At 36.4% G+C, this 16,001-nt stretch overlaps 1 protein-coding gene across 1 annotated transcript in view; it reads left to right on the forward strand.

Moving 5' to 3' along the window:
- LOC130584612 (protein furry homolog) overlaps nucleotides 1-15,795 on the forward strand; it is a 141,041-nt gene extending 125,246 nt beyond the window's left edge. Inside the window, exons 47-55 of the mRNA XM_057384698.1 lie at nucleotides 202-342; nucleotides 1,064-1,243; nucleotides 2,241-2,402; nucleotides 3,233-3,307; nucleotides 4,368-4,538; nucleotides 10,174-10,374; nucleotides 10,873-11,034; nucleotides 14,435-14,598; nucleotides 15,475-15,795. Coding sequence (XP_057240681.1) covers nucleotides 202-342; nucleotides 1,064-1,243; nucleotides 2,241-2,402; nucleotides 3,233-3,307; nucleotides 4,368-4,538; nucleotides 10,174-10,374; nucleotides 10,873-11,034; nucleotides 14,435-14,598; nucleotides 15,475-15,676 — 1,458 coding nt within the window. The 3' untranslated portion in view covers nucleotides 15,677-15,795. The remainder of the gene's footprint in view (nucleotides 1-201; nucleotides 343-1,063; nucleotides 1,244-2,240; nucleotides 2,403-3,232; nucleotides 3,308-4,367; nucleotides 4,539-10,173; nucleotides 10,375-10,872; nucleotides 11,035-14,434; nucleotides 14,599-15,474) is intronic.
- Nucleotides 15,796-16,001: the final 206 nt, after the last annotated feature.

Raw genomic sequence — 16,001 nt, forward strand, 5'->3', positions numbered from 1 at the left:
AGTGTAACAGGCTCCCAACTTAAACTGTTTTTTCACACCTGTATCATCATAAATTGTGAAACTATTGTAAAATGACATTGCAAAATTAGTGAGTGAAGAGCGATTAACAGTACAATTGGTATTTGTGAAACTAGTAGCTTTTTCTTTAAGAAGAAATTTCTCAAATTTAAGTTATATTCACTTTTTTTTTTTTTTTAACAGCTACTAGAAAAGGGCCTTCCCAGTATGCAACAATCCCTTTTACAGATGATCTACAGTCTTCTTAGTTATATGGACCTGTCAGCTATTCCTGTGAAACAGTTTAACATGGAAGTGCTAAAAACCATTGAAAAATATGTACAGGTAAATATTAACATAGGAATCTAATCTGGTGTTATATTAATATAGGAAATTAGCAGTATTTACTATGATAAATTGATTATCTTTATAAGAATTTAAGACTAGATTAGCAGGTAGGGCTGCAACTGTCTAGTGTAGGAAAAAGTTTTTAAACATCCTGATGCCTCAGAGCCTATGTGGGAAGGGCTAGGCTGCAGCCCTGTAGTACCTCAGAGCAATCTTAGTACCACACATAGCCTGAGTGACAATTCTTTAATTGTTAGCACGAGGGAGACGTGGCATAAGCACTTCCCTTCAGAGACCTCTGTACCTAATTCTTGACAAGTGAAAAATTCACGGGAGTATTAGGAATTCACAGGGGTAAAGAACCTGTGTCAAGTCACCTTTTTCATTTAACAGGGATTCTGCTATGTCCCTTATATTTATTTGTAGTGATTGAGACATTCAGGTAGGAGATTTTAAATCCTTTGCCAAGCTGGGTTTATCCACAGATCTCCCAGTCTGTGAGCTGGTTCCCTAACAAGGACACCTTAGCCAAGTCTTGGTCTCTGCTGTTGAAATTATTCTGCAAGACAAGTACCTTATCACTGGCCAAGAGAGAGAAAGAAGAGGGATAATCCTACATCTTAATTGTGTGGTAAATAATATCACTGCAAAAATGTAAATAATGTTGAATGTGTGTGAATCTTGTTTTCTGTTTGCTGAGTTAGTGTATCATTTCTAGAGCATTCACTGGAAAGAAGCCTTGAATATCCTGAAATTGGTGGTTTCTCGTTCCGCCAGTTTAGTTCTACCTTCCTATCAACACAGTGATCTTCCGAAAATGGAAATACATCGAGTGTGGAACAGTGCCTCCAAGGAGCTACCAGGGAAGACTTTAGAGTTTCATTTTGATATTTCAGAGGTACTTCTTGTAGTTCTGCTACTTAGCACCTTAATTCTTTTATAATTCTGTTCTTTGATAAGCTAAACATATTTGTTGCAACTCCTTAAGAAAGCTGAGAATTTAGGAAAAAAAGAAAAGTTATCAAACTGAAAGTTCTTAAATTCTTTTTGATTCACACTGACATATTTAATGACCCATGTTGGAGGGGTCTTTTCAGATTTTTGCTACAATTTTTTTAAGCATTTATTAATAGTATTTAAAACTATCTGGTAGAAAAGCTATATTGCAGTTATGCCAACTGTAATATATAAGGATACTGTGTAAAATTCCCCTTCAGACATTTTGTGCTTGGATTCATCGCTGTTGAACACAGAGAATGTCCTTTGAGGGAGTGTTGTCCAACTTCTGACTGGTCTCTCTTACAGCAGTCTTATCCTGCAGCACCTTGTAACTTTACAGAACAGAATGGTCCTGTTGACTTTAAGGGGCATTTCACTTCGTTGTTATGAAGCTGCAGAATTGCTTGCTGTATCATAGATTTTTTTTGTATCGATAACAGTGAGCTGTTGAGGTTAAAAGGAAATACAAGCATAAAAAGGCATCTGGCACTATTTGATTTCCTGTTGGTATGGTTCTAGAAAATGCGGAGCATCCTATTGTCAATCCAAGAAAGCATTTCAATACATGTTGGAGAAGGGCCAAAGTATTCAGCACTCTTGGGAAAATGCAGATTTGAAATTGATTTCATAAGCTTTCTGGGGTTTTTTGTTGGTTCTTATGTCAGGAACTTGTGTGACAGTTGCTTTGAGTATTATCTGTCTGTGTACATAAGCTCTGGCTGCTCAGGCATTGACAGTGGAGAATAAGAAAAATACCAAATGATGTGAAATTTGCTGCACTTCTTTTATCCCTGTATATGATCTTCAAAATAACTTTTTCCTCCAACTGAAGCAATATGGCTCTTATAAGTTCATCCTGAAGCATGGTGCTACTGAATAATTACTCTTTATTTAAGACTCCAATTATTGGGAGACGGTATGATGAGCTGCAGAGTTCTTCCGGGCGAGATGGTAAACCCAGGGCAATGGCTGTCACCCGAAGTACTTCTTCAACCTCATCAGGATCTAACTCCAATGTCCTTGTTCCTGTGAGCTGGAAGAGACCCCAGTACTCTCAGGTAGGTAGCCCATTATTCATTAGCACTCCGAGCAGCTGAATTAACACCTGCTCAGGTCCTTAAATGTCCTCCGTACCCTGTGCAGTGCACCTGGCTGGCTGGGGCAGTGGCAGCACAACATCTGACTCCGTGCTGTGTCTTTCTGGGACTCAAAAATGGACTGAGTTATGTCCATCTTCTGTCTCAGTGCTAGTTTTCTTTGAACTTACAGGAAATGCATCTCTTTAAGACCTTGTAAGTCTAGGTCAGATTTAAGTAAAAATAGCATGAGTTCAGATATTAGCAAGTGGAACAGGTAGATAGCATGTGCAACTTTTGAAGTTGTTTTCTTGTGAAATTGAATAAAAAGAACAATTTTCCTAGAAGTGATATTTGATTACTTTAATGATTTTGGTTATCTGCCAGTTAAAATAAAACTATAAAATATGAATAAACCATAAAATATGAATAAACATATTTGTTGCTCTTTTTTTTATGTAGCAGGTTATATAGCAGTTGCTCAAGCCCAATTCCGCAAAAGAAAAATTATGCATGTGCTTAATTTTAAGCTTCTGAACTGTCTTTTTTAAGTGGTGCATATGATCCAATGTTTCCTTATTATGCTCAATGGACTTTATAGACTCATTTAAATATAATAAACAGCAAAATCATTAACAGCTATTTTTATGTTTCCTTGATGCATAATTACTCTGAAAGCAATCCTTTGAGCATTTAATGACTAATTCTTTGGATGGTTCCTCCTAATTAAAAATTGCTAATGTGTGTTTCTAGCCACAGGGAGAATGGGTGGTCAAAAAAAAAGCTCACTTGAGAAACATCTTGTTTTCTAGAAAAGGACAAAGGAAAAGCTGGTGCATGTCCTTTCCCTTTGTGGTCAGGAAGTCGGGCTGAGTAAAAACCCTTCAGTAAGTAGCCTGGTATTGACAATTTTTTTGTTGTTTCCTCTGTCCTAAGCATTAAAAGCAAAGAACGGTGTTTCCCAGAATTGCTGACTGGATTTGCATTTTGAAGTCACTACTGTCGTTATCCTTTGTACTGGCCCAGGCTGTGTTTCTGAGCATATGGGCCAAGGGGTGAATGGCCTGTAAACAGCCCATCACTTAAAGAACATTAGCATTCGGAGTGTGGTTTTCCTGTGAGGTGCTCCAGGTTTTACTTATGCTGTCTTACTGGGTCATGACTGGGAGTCATGACTTCTGTATTACCAATCAAGAACCTTTATAAAGTAAAAAATTAAATTACGGAAATCAAATGGGGGGAGAAAGGATGTGTGTGTCTGATTTTTCCATTAGAGAGTAGTTCTGATGTTAGTCTTTAAAAATTAATACTACCTGGTGCCAGGAAAGTGGTGAATGATCACCCAGGGTAGGAAGCTCTTGAAATAGTTATTAAATATTTTCTAGAGAAAGGAAAATTTCTGAATRTTTTTGAACATGGTGTATGTCAATTGTATTAAGGAGAGCAGGTCTTTMATTTCTGCAAGACAGGAACTGTTTAATTTTTGCAACTAAATTGCAGGTGTAAGTATACTCACTAGGAAAGAAAAAAATTACAGCTTGTTGTATTTTCTAATCTTGAYGTATTTTTTAAGAACTTTTTAACTGGAGGGGTTTTTATAAATGAACTTACTATATCATCCCCTTGACAGTATTTTCTCTGCAAAGTTCTCAGATTTTTGCTCCCATATATGTATACAAACATCCAGGCAATATCAATCTGCARCCATTAGGAGGTAGCTGCAATATTCTTGGATGTGTTCCCACAGTATGGGCTTGTTTCTTTGTACGAGTTTAATCTGAAGGCACCTGTCCAACATAAATAATAAAGAGTGTTCTAAAAATACTCAGTGAAGGAATTAGGTGTGTACTGGAAATACAGTCTTCTGAATAACCTTCTGATTACAGCTGTTAGGAAGAAACAAGCAGAGGGAACAGTTTGTAACAAAAGAAATCCTTTGAATTGTAGGTRATTTTTTCTTCCTGTGGTGATTTGGATCTGATAGAGCACCAGACGAGTTTGGTCTCTTCCGAAGACGGAACAAGGGAGCAGGAGAACATGGATGATTCAAACAGCGAACAACAATTCAGAGTCTTTAGGGACTTTGATTTCCTAGATGTTGAGCTGGAAGATGGGGAGGTATAGTACATTTTCTCTGAAACAGCTTTTTTACTAAAACACTTATACTCCTGCTAAACACTTCTCGTAACATAAAACTTTAATTGTTTAACTATAAATGTAGTTTTAAGTTCAGATTATTTATGACGTTCACTTAGTGTTTATTTCAGTAGTGTAACAGTAAAAAAACTACCACACCCTTCCTTTCTGAATCTACTTTAGGAAACACTACAAAACTATTACTGGAAAAGAAAGCCTCTGTTCTAGTACCTTTTCAGTGAATTTACTTTTAAGTGAACTTTAGACAAAATTTGTAGAGGCCTGAATTGTTAACAAAAAATATATTTGCTGATTAAAAATGTATAAAATGAAATTGTTGCAAATCTGTTGGTTCATTAAGAACCCTCCATAACATTAATTCAGGCCTTCAGGCTGCTGTTTTTCCTGCAACTTCCAATGAAATCATTTAGAGAAGTTCGTTCCTTTCTGCTGAGGTGTCTGTGATTTCATCATTTCATGCAGGAGCTAAACAAAATCCTGAGCACCCAGATCACGTCTTGACAGGTGAAGCCTGTCAGCTCACCTTGAGCTGAGACTGCTGAAGGGAAGAAGTTGAAGAACTGATGAATTTTTGGGGGCTACACCCTTTAACCTTGCTAATATCAAACTTGGAGTATTTCTTTCTACTTGGTTGGGAAAGACAGAAATTATTATCAATTGCCAAACAAGTYAACAATTTTGTTGCTGCTCTAAAGTTCAGAAATAGTTAGCTCTTTTGAAGGACTTGAGACTCAGCTTAAACCTAAGAGTTTAATAAATTATCTTGTCATAATCTGGACTTGATTTTACATGAATTTTCTCAGTCATAACTCTTAGCCCTGAGAAGAACGTATCCAAAAAGAAATAATTTTTTCTACCTATTTGTATTACAGTAATAAAATAATTTTAAGTTCAGGTGTGAACTTGTGTATGTCTGATTTTTTTTTTTCCCAATGAAGAGAAAGGATGAAGGAATGGGAAAAAAATGTCCCAAAGTCCTTATTTTTCCAAGTCAGGAATTTCTGTACCAAAAAGCGTAATTTTGGCTCACAGCTGCCCCTGTTCTTGCTAAGTGGGAAAAAAAAAAAAAAAAAACCCACACCAAAAGGGTAGTTGGCAGTATTTGTTGAAAATACATTAGACAAATATTGAAGGAGCTTTAATGTTCCAAACAAAGATGAATGATAAAACAACAATGTCAGGTTGTTTGGCAAAAATATACTGGCTACAGTAATTTCTGTCTTAAATGCTTTCAAAATATTTCAAGTATGTAGGACTGCAATTTTGATTGAATATCACTTGATACTTTTTTTTTCCACTGAAATTCAGGAATTTCTTCTTTCTCTTTACCAGTTAAAACCATATAAATAGTATATATAATTGTGCAGAACAATTCCTGTCAAAATGAACTTACCTTCATGGACTGTGACTCTGCAAAGATTTTTTTTAATACATGTGGTCGACTTCAAGCCTGAGGCCTAAATTAATTGATATCCTAATCATCCTAAGTTGGTCATGAAACAGATACTAAGCTTGTCTAGTTTTATATGAAGTAAAATTTAAAATGTAGTCTTAGTAGTTTTTAAATTGCCGTGGATCACATCCCAAGGTTTTGTTCAGACATGACTTACTAGTGTTTTAAAAATAAATTCAGACCTGGTATAAAAGGCTGCTTCTGTAGTGACTGAGTTGAAACTGCAATCATTTACATCATATCTGAATGTGGTATATTCATAAACATGAAAAAACAGTGTTAGAAATTTAAGTTAGAAAACTTAAGCTAGCAAGAGCAACATCAGTCTTTCAAAAAAGCCCATATGATTTTAACAGGCCAGTGATGCTTGTATCATCCCCAGTTCACAAGGTGTACTTGCTTGGAAGCAACAGTTATTTTMAAACTTAAAAGGTAGTCTGAAGAGCTGAAGTTTCTGTGATAATATATGTTTAAATTGTAGGCAAATGTATGTCTATGATGTCTTTAAYGCAGTCATTTTACATAGATTCTTTCTATTTGTTTTTCTGTCTGTTGTATCTGCTACCCAGGAACTTCAGGTAAGAATTCTACTTGAACTCAGATGTGCCAGCATATGTTATGCCTTCTTGCAAATTTATACTGTAGAATAACATCATAGTTTTGCTGTTGCCTTCCCCCCCTTCAGTGTTTGCGTAGGTGAGTGTGTATGTGTGTGCGTACTTGCATTTGTGTGTGGGCTTCATTTTTGGTCTTGTATTAGAATTATTTTTGAGGTCTTTTTCAGAAATTCTGCTTCACTTTAAGTTTGTTTTTTTTACATGTTCAACAGTTTTCACAAATTCTAAAATGTCTTAGTTCTAGTATCAGTATTTCTCAAACTGAGCCCTTTCTCCTTTTGATATGTATGTGCATGATTAATGTGTAGAAACTTCATTATCTATAAAGTTTGGGCCATTTCTTTGTGGGGGTAAATTATATATAAAATTTCCAGCTTTTCTGTTGTGGCTTATTGTCTACTGTCAGCATTTAAAGCTGATGTCTGAGACCTCTTAAGAGAGTTTACATAATTGCTATCAAACTGAATTTAATTGAATAAATAAATTAATTCCTACAGCTTAATTCAATACAGCTGTATATTCCTACCAATTTTGCTGGATTCATTTATCCTGTGAGGAAAACTAAAAAGACATATCAGTTGTTTTGACTTTTTCAATATATAGAGAGAACTGAAATGATAGAGAATTTTAATGAGTTGTATAAATAATACAAAAATCAGCAACCACAGAATTTTACATACTGGTTTCTGATAATTTGTACATCAGTTATTATGCAAACACGACCCCCAAAAATCTTTGTCTCAAAATGCCTGTGCTGTAAGAGATACATCCATACAGAAATAGGCCTTACTATGTAGTTCCACAATACTTCTGCCTATATCCTAAATATTTGAGTGATTCCATTAACTGTGCATGCTTTGTCAACACAATGAGGATGAAAATATGTGTGAAAGAGGTTTTGCCTGATTCTTACTGCCTCTGTGGAAGAACTTTTACTGCTCTCCCTCGCATAGGATTACTTCCCTTTTTGCTGCCCTTATGTCTCTCCTTTCCCCTGGGTTACTGTAAAGTTAAAGCAGCTGCAAGGGCACATCTGCTCCTTTCCCAGAGGGTGGTGACTGTGGGAAGTTCTGTGTGGTGCCTGCTCACTGCTGGTCAGACACACAACACGTCACTGTTTTCCTCTGAATTGATATTTATCACTGGTGGCTTTTCAGATAGGAGATGGCTTTGCTCCTGCTGTAGATAAAAATGAACAGCATCTCAAATACATCTTTGCTCTTTCTTGTTAACTGTGAAAGAAAGATTGCTTAACAGACTACAAAAACAACAACTCCATCTTCAAAGACATGTGCTGACTTCTTGTTTAAATTCAGTGTGATTCTGGGTGCCCCTGTTGCAAAATTATGCTAATCCAAGTGCTATGGGTGGTTGAATTTTACTGTTCTATCTCTTTTGCCATTTTCTCTCACTTTTACTTCACTTCCCCTTCTAACTGCATGCCCTGCAAGTGTCCCTTTTAATTTTTATTCTTTTTGCTGTCTTCCTTCTTAAGGCATTGCAGAATAAAACTGTAACAGGAAATATTCCAACAGACATGGGCTGCTATGTTTACTGATAGCTAGGCGTCATGAGGATAAGGGTGTGATGATAGTGATCTTTGCTTGCTTGCTTGCTTATTTATGTCATTTTGTCATTTGTTAATTCAGTAACTGATGTGTTTGTGGAGGATGTCTCATTGTTGCATGTGTCCTCTAGCCTTTGTGGGGGAGGATGGACAACCAAAGAATTTGTTAAAACAAATAGCTTGAAACTGAACAGTAATTTTTATGATTTAAAGAGGCCTGACTTCTTAAGTCTTAGAGGTGTTCTGTTTTTTTTCTCTTTCCACTCAAAACTACCATACCATACCAGTCCCAGGATGAAAACACAGGGTTCTTCCAATAATGTGTCAGGCTTCATAACAATTTGCTGTTCATGTTGTCTTGATTGGAGTACATTCCTTCGTTTTAAAATGTTCTTGTGAATTGCAAGGGCTGTCTCTTTCCTAAACAATTTTTTTTTCTATTTTCAACATATTTGTTCATGAATGTTGAGCTTACTGTCACGAAATTGAACTTCCCTCTTTCTATTCAAATTGCACAGTCCATTGCATTAAATGGTAATGGTGCAAAATAAGATCAATTTGTACAAGTTTGTTGAATGTTAAGTAGGTAAGATGGCAGTTTAATTCATTGCACTTTATACTGTTTGGTCCCCATTCAGTAAATGTAGGAGTAGTCCTAAATGTGTTTAAAATCACAACTCTGCTTAAGGGGCCTTACTGAACTCAGACCTTTTTCCTCTATGATTGCACATAATTTTGATTTGCATAAACCCAGTAAATAAGYATAATCAGTTATTTGATAATACTATTGTTTTTAGGCAGAATTGTATTTTTTAAATGAATATTTAAAATTTCACTGTCAGTCTGAATTTTCACCAATTCACTTGCTTATTTAAGAGTGTTGCAGAATCTTGTTTAAAGCAGGCAGCCCAGAGCCTTAAAAGGAAACATTTTTCTCTATGAATTTCCTTCCCACCTTGACACAGGATTGAGGGCTTTCACCTAGATAATGTACCCAAAACTGCAGCTGGAAACTTCTGGGGAGACTTTTCTTGCTGTGTAAGGCCCCTCTTGGCTCTACAGGTCCAAGGCAGGAGCAGTTGTGGACGTGGTCCTGCTTGTGCCAGAAAGGAACCTGGATAGACTTAGGAAGGGAGCGAGCAATTATTGCAGTTACAGAAAACGCATACAGTCCACTGGAAAATATATAAAACAAATAAATAGAAAAGTATGAAAAACTAATTGTCATTTTTATATATGAAAGAAATCAAGTTATCTTTTTTTTTATTAGCCTAAATGGTTACATGATTTGCTTAATGCACTTAGCTTTATGTAATAGCGTGCGGTATTGGAACTGACAGTCAGTGTGAAATGTTTGGTCCGTTTGACTGTGTCCTTCTTAAAATGTGAGATATCAGACAATGCTTATAAGGTTATTCTCAAAATATAGTTTCCAATAATTCAAGTGGATTCTAAAATAAACAATATGGGCCTAGAATAGAAGTTGAAAAGATGTGCTGCTACAGGTGTTAGATTTTTTGTGTAAAGCAAGAGTTCTAATCTTCACCATTATGGTTACGTATAGAAAGCAAAGAATCTAAAATCTTTAACATAACTTTTGCAATTGAACCATTGGYATGAACTGTGCTCCTAATACTCTTAAACATCATGGAAAAATCCTTTAAAATTGCTTTCAAACTTTTCTTTTGCGTGTCACTGCTCTACTGGTACTGAGGAATGTGTATATGTGAACTTTAAAAAGCAAATGCATGAAAAACATCTAATACTGAAAAGACTGAATGTTCATTTAACTGCCATTTCCATGCTTCTGCTCTTATCTCCAGGTGAACAAACAAGATAATGCTTATTTCAAGTTTTTACTATATTTTTACATAAAAATATTTCTGGAGCTAACTTTGATCAGGTGTTAGAACATGATTAGTTTTATATGAAGAAAGCTGACCCTTTGTCTGATTTCAGGGTGAGAGCATGGACAACTTCAACTGGGGAGTGCGCAGACGGTCCCTGGACAGCCTGGACAAGTGTGACATGCAGCTGATGGAGGAGAGCCAGCTCTCAGGGAGCACACCCAGCCTCAACAAAATGAACCATGAGGACTCAGATGAATCATCAGAGGAGGAGGATCTGACCACCAGCCAAATCATGGAGAACTCAGACCTAGTAAGTTGCGAACTTGAAATTTAGGAAAAGATCAGGGACTTGTTTTAAATGAGCTGGGCTTTTAGTTTTCTCTGCCCAGGTGCAATCTACTCAGCTGAAACTGGTGGGTGTGTTTTTCCTTATTTGCAGAGGTATACAGAAATTTTAATGGAAATTTTGAAATGCAGGAGACATCAGATCTTATTATTTGCCTTTTTTTACCATGGGATAAATTTTGACAATTGCCCAATAGTAAATCTTTGTGATGTATTTACTGCTTAAAGAACTAGAACAAGACTTMAGGTTGGCAAACAATACCAGATTTCATTGTTCACTTCTGGGATGCTTTTAATAAAAATTTTATGACAGAAATATTGAAAGTGCTGTGTCTATATACAAACTGAGAGAGTCACTGTCACTACCCTKTAAGGCACTGAATGCTTTGCACGTTCATGAAACAGCATGTGGTAGGGTAGCTGTATACTTAATTCTTCTGTGCTTTTGTTGCCTTTTAAATAGATTATAAATCTTTCCCCATCTGAGGATGCAAATCATATCGACTTACTTTCTACATCCTGTGACACAACCTCAGCAGACCCTCAACATTTTAATATGGGAACATCCAGCTTTGACGTGTCCTTGCCTGATATGAATAATCTCCAGGTGTCTGAAGAAGCCAAGGTGAATACATATTTTTCTTTCTTTTCCAACTAGACTGTATTTTATGTAACACTGGTACAAGTTTTTTTTTGCTTAGACTTTCATAAAGGGTTTGCTCTGTGAAATCAAGCACATTCTGGCTTCCTCTGTGTAATGGCATAGTTCAGTACATTCATGTGCTACTGAATTTCGTACTATTTTCCTTCTACTTATACTTTCTTCATTAAGATTTTACTTATTGTTTCTTAAGTATGTTGCACTACATATGCACCAAAATACTACAAAACACATTGGAAGACAAATTCATCAACTGTCTACCAGTTACAGCTCCAAGGCAATACTCTTTTGTCCTTCATGCTGATTTAAAAGAAGGATATGCCAGCTCATGTGGTGGGTGTAAGCATGTATTCTCTGAAATATTTTTGTATGTGAGGACCTATTGTACAGTTGTGTGCCCTGGATTCAGTACTTGCCCTTTGGCAGACACAGAGAAATTAGAAATGCATGACCACAGTATTAAGCCATCCTGGGGGATGTGGAGGCAGGATTTGCAAGGATACAAAAATCATATTCAGCACCATGTATTTTAGAGAAATGTATCAGAAGATGAAGACAGTGCAAGGTTGGTAAATTACTATCAATATGGAGATTATTTCTTTAATTTTCTGTTTAACAATACTTTATTGTGAGAGGTCCTTTCCATATCTCTCCAGAAACAGAATCTGGTTGTGGGGGGTATGTGTTTTTTAGTGGCTTGATGATATTGTTGAAGTTTATGTCAGTAAAGCTTCTCTGTCATGTCTAAATTGTGTGACTTCTGCAGAAAGAGCGGTGTAGGAGACTGGGACAAGGGAGGAATATATCTTGTGTMATCATTGGCTTTCATTCCAGTTCTTGCCCTTGGTCCCCTCCAAATGCAGCCACACACAAAAAAAAATTTGATACATTACTGCTAGCACTGCATGTTTCCCAAGTAATGGAAACTTCTAGTGAAGAGGTCACAGAAAAGGAGGTTGCAATTGTGCTGAATATTGAACAAATTGTTTGTGCCAGAAACCTCTGCAATAAGAACAAAGGACAGGACAAGGGAAGTGTGTGTAAGCATGGGAAAGGATGGAACATCTCCAAACAGTGGTTGTGGAGAAGGTAGACTCATTATCATCAGTCAAAACAACTATTGGTAGACAAGTAACCASATAACAACCATAAACAGCAGAAGTTGGCAGAATTTCATTTCAGGAAGCAGCAGTCAGACCAGACACTTTTGCAGGTGGTGACTGCAGCTGATCTCATGTATCCAGCTGCAGTAGCTCTTGGTGTGTACATAAGAACTGCAAATCACAGTTCAGGAGTTCCATGTACATCTAGGGGCTTGGAATCTTTACTGTCAAAATCTCTTCAGYGTCCCACGTGCCAATAATCATCAGAAATCAAAAACTGGAAAAAGTAAGTTAGTGAAGAATGTAAAATCAGAGCAGTTTCTTGTGGAGCTGACAGGCAAATTCAGCTAGTCCTGGTAAAGGTTTGATATTGGTGTAAAATATAGTCCAGGTTGCCACTATTACAAAGATGTTTGAATTGATAAGCACAGAATGCCTTATTAGTGAGGGTTTTGTCTCAAACATATTTTCTTCTAGAGCACAAACTTCTGTATTTTTAATCAAAACAAATTGGAGTCAATGTAAAGAAGTTACCCAGTTTTTAGTCAGAAAACTTGAAACTCACATCTAAGTAATTTTTACTTAATTTGATAAAACAAAATCTGAGCTCTTTCCTGTTTCTCTTTTCCTCTGAAGTCTTCTTTTTAGAGCTCATGAGGTGTCATCAATGCAATGGAAGTTTTGTTACTCCTTTAGTAGTTTACAAAATGTTTAGTTGCATCATAAACAAAACCAAAAATGTCATCTCAACCTTTAAAATAGATGCAGCAATTGAGAGAAAAAGACTGGTTATGTAGTCCTCTTTCTAGAAGTTTCAGTGCCAAAATGCAGSTATTATTGTTAACAGCATTAAATTAGTTAAACTTATTTTCTATTAAAGATAGTGGCGTAATTCTGTATGATTTACAAAAACTCAGATGATGCTATGTTATGTATTTTTCAGGTTATCTAAACTCAGAGATTTTTGGAAGTGCACTGCAATCCTGCTTGAATATTCAGAGTTCAGTTTTCTGTTTTGCTTTTGGGGCATCGTATTAGACTCCAGTGGGTGGGAGGTGTTTGTGTCCTCTTCCTTCCTCCCCTACCCTATCCCATCAAAATGTGTTTCCCTCCTACAACGCTGTCGTTGCAGTGAAGAAACTGCAGTGGTTCTTTCAAACTAACATTTATTATTTGAAAGTGGTTGATACTAATTACTTCTTGAATAAGCATGAAACATCTACACTTTTTACCAGGTGCTTTGGTTCCTATTCTGATAATTCAGTCAAGCTTGCATTTCTCTTTTCAGGAATTCCCTGAACTCAGGAATATTTCTATCTCTTTTGCTTAGAAAACAAAGCAAACCAAAAAGTTGTTCTACTTAATTTCTGATCCTACCCCTTTTGTTACAAGTGTTGTTTACAAATCCCCATAATTAATCTACAGGATCCAAGCAGCTTTGATAAACTGCAGAGGAACACTTTTCTCGTTTAATTCCACTTGCCACAGATTTCCCTCCCTATTAAACCACTCCCTGTTAAAGCCCAATTCATGTATGTACATTCACGTGGGCATATGTGCACAAAGGTTTGAGCAACCCACTGCAGTCATCCCTATAGGAACTGCTTTGCAGGATGCTATGGATCAGGCAGACAAAAGCCAAGGGATTAAAGCTGAGACAAAACTTGTTCAGACTAAAAATGCATGAGAAATTAGAATGTTCCGAAAAGAAATCAAGAGCTTTAGGTGCTAATAGATGAAAAAGGAAGGAAATGGAGCATAATCCTTCTAATGGCCTATAGAATGCTTTGGATTCCTCTTGAATATAAATGACATGCTAAAATTAATACCCAGTTCTAAATATGCATATAGTCTTCCAGACAGTGATTGTTTTCAATATATTCTGAGAGGCTTTAATATACTCTTGGACACTATAAAGTGTTAAGTCACAAGGACAGCCTGACAGCCTSACAGTCACAAGATTGTTTTTCCTGAAAAATTACTTCCCTGCTATGTTGCCACATGCATTGGAATCTGAAATTGTTTGCTAGACAGGTTGAAAAAATACCTTAAAAATAATATTTAGCCAAGAGAGCAAATTAAGCAACTGCAGAATTTTTGAAGAAGCATAGGTTGATTAGTGTCATTTGTAACCTGTGGCTTTATATCTGTGCAGTTTAACATGTTGTCAGGTGGGTTTTTTCATTAAATGCTTTCTATTTATTAGAGGAATAAACTTACTAACTGGCTGTTTTCTAAGACATCATTATTCACTCCCCTAGGCTGAAGCTGTTCCTGAAGAACAAGAAATAGCAGTCCATGAGGATGACCTTTCAGGGTCTACAAATGAACTCCCTGGAGCATTTGAATGCAGTGATAGCTTTAGTCTGTATATGACAGAAACTGAAGAGAAAGCTGACAGGCTGGAACAATTTGCTCTTGCCAGGTACTTTGATATGCTATTATTCACACAAGTTCTTTTATAATGTACGACAAAGGTGATAGTTAATGGAATGGCTGTTTTGGCCACAGGAGTTGGCCAAAAAGAAAATTCTCATGAGTTTGTAGCAGTGAGAAGACAATGCCCTAATTACCTGCATAATTATCACACAACTGAAAAAAAAATAAAAGGCAAAACAAAACCAAGCTTTTCCTTCTAGGAAAAACAAGATGCAATGTTTGCATACATCTGTGCAGTTAGGTATTATGTATATAATATGCTTCATTAAAATAAAAAGGATTTTAAAATATTTGCAGTAATAGAGCTATTACTTAGGTACCTAAGTAATAAAATTCTAMGTTCTACAGATCAGATGAATATCCATCCTTCTGATCTCTCATGAAAGAAAATCTCAATATTGTTAAAAATCTCAACTATATGCTCTTAAGGCTGCTGGTGAGTGTGGCTGGACCCCAGTATATGTTACAAAAAGATATTAAGATTTTTTTGCATGCCATCTGGAGCTCTTCAATATTTTGAATGCTGAGTTAAACTGTAGTTAGCCTGGGGAGAGAGAGAGACTTTTACTGTCCTGGGAGGTTTCAACCTTTCTCCAAATGATGGTACAAGAAARGAATTCAAATGTTCTGGGATGGAGGGAGGTAGATGATAATGGCCTGAAGATAGAGATTTTTATTTGGAGATTTTTCTCATTGTAGCAAACATCTTGTCAGTCTTCAAAACTAATTTGAAAGTCCATTAATATTTTTAGGAGGATGCTGTAATTGGTCCTATGATTTTMTCTCTCTGTTGTAGCGTATTTTACCTTCCACCTTCTTGGTATTCTCCTTTCCTCAACCTTTTTTTTCTTTTCTCCTTCAGTTTTGGAGATGCTGATCAAAATGCCTCCCCTCCTCCCTCACCATTTTTTTCTGCCATCCTTGCTGCATTTCAGCCAGCAGCATGTGATGATGCAGAGGAAGCCTGGCGTAGTCATATCAACCAACTCATGTGTGACTCTGATGGTTCCTGTGCAGTTTATACTTTTCACGTGTTCTCTTCCCTGTTTAAGGTGAGAAAATAATAAGTTTAAGATGCTGAGTCAAAATGTTTGTGTGTGGCAATTAGTAGTTCTTGATAGCAGCCCCATTAATGAACTATTAGATATTTTCATGCAGTGTGTCTTCTGTGACCAGTTTTGTCACGAAAATACTATGTAGCTCATACTTGCAGATTGGAGGACATGTTACAAAATACGGATCCACTTTAATGAGTGTTTTCTTCAGTACTTCACAAACAGACTGCAGAAACAGTAACTGCAAGAGACAAGGAAATAACCTTTTTGATCTCAAAARTGTTGTTAATCTGCTCTTTTATCTCAAATTCTTGAAATCAGAGTGTGCCCACAT

The sequence above is a fragment of the Malurus melanocephalus genome, unplaced genomic scaffold (assembly GCF_030028575.1).
Source record: "Malurus melanocephalus ecotype Western Australia unplaced genomic scaffold, MMel_1.1 scaffold_735, whole genome shotgun sequence".
NCBI lineage: Eukaryota > Metazoa > Chordata > Aves > Passeriformes > Maluridae > Malurus > Malurus melanocephalus.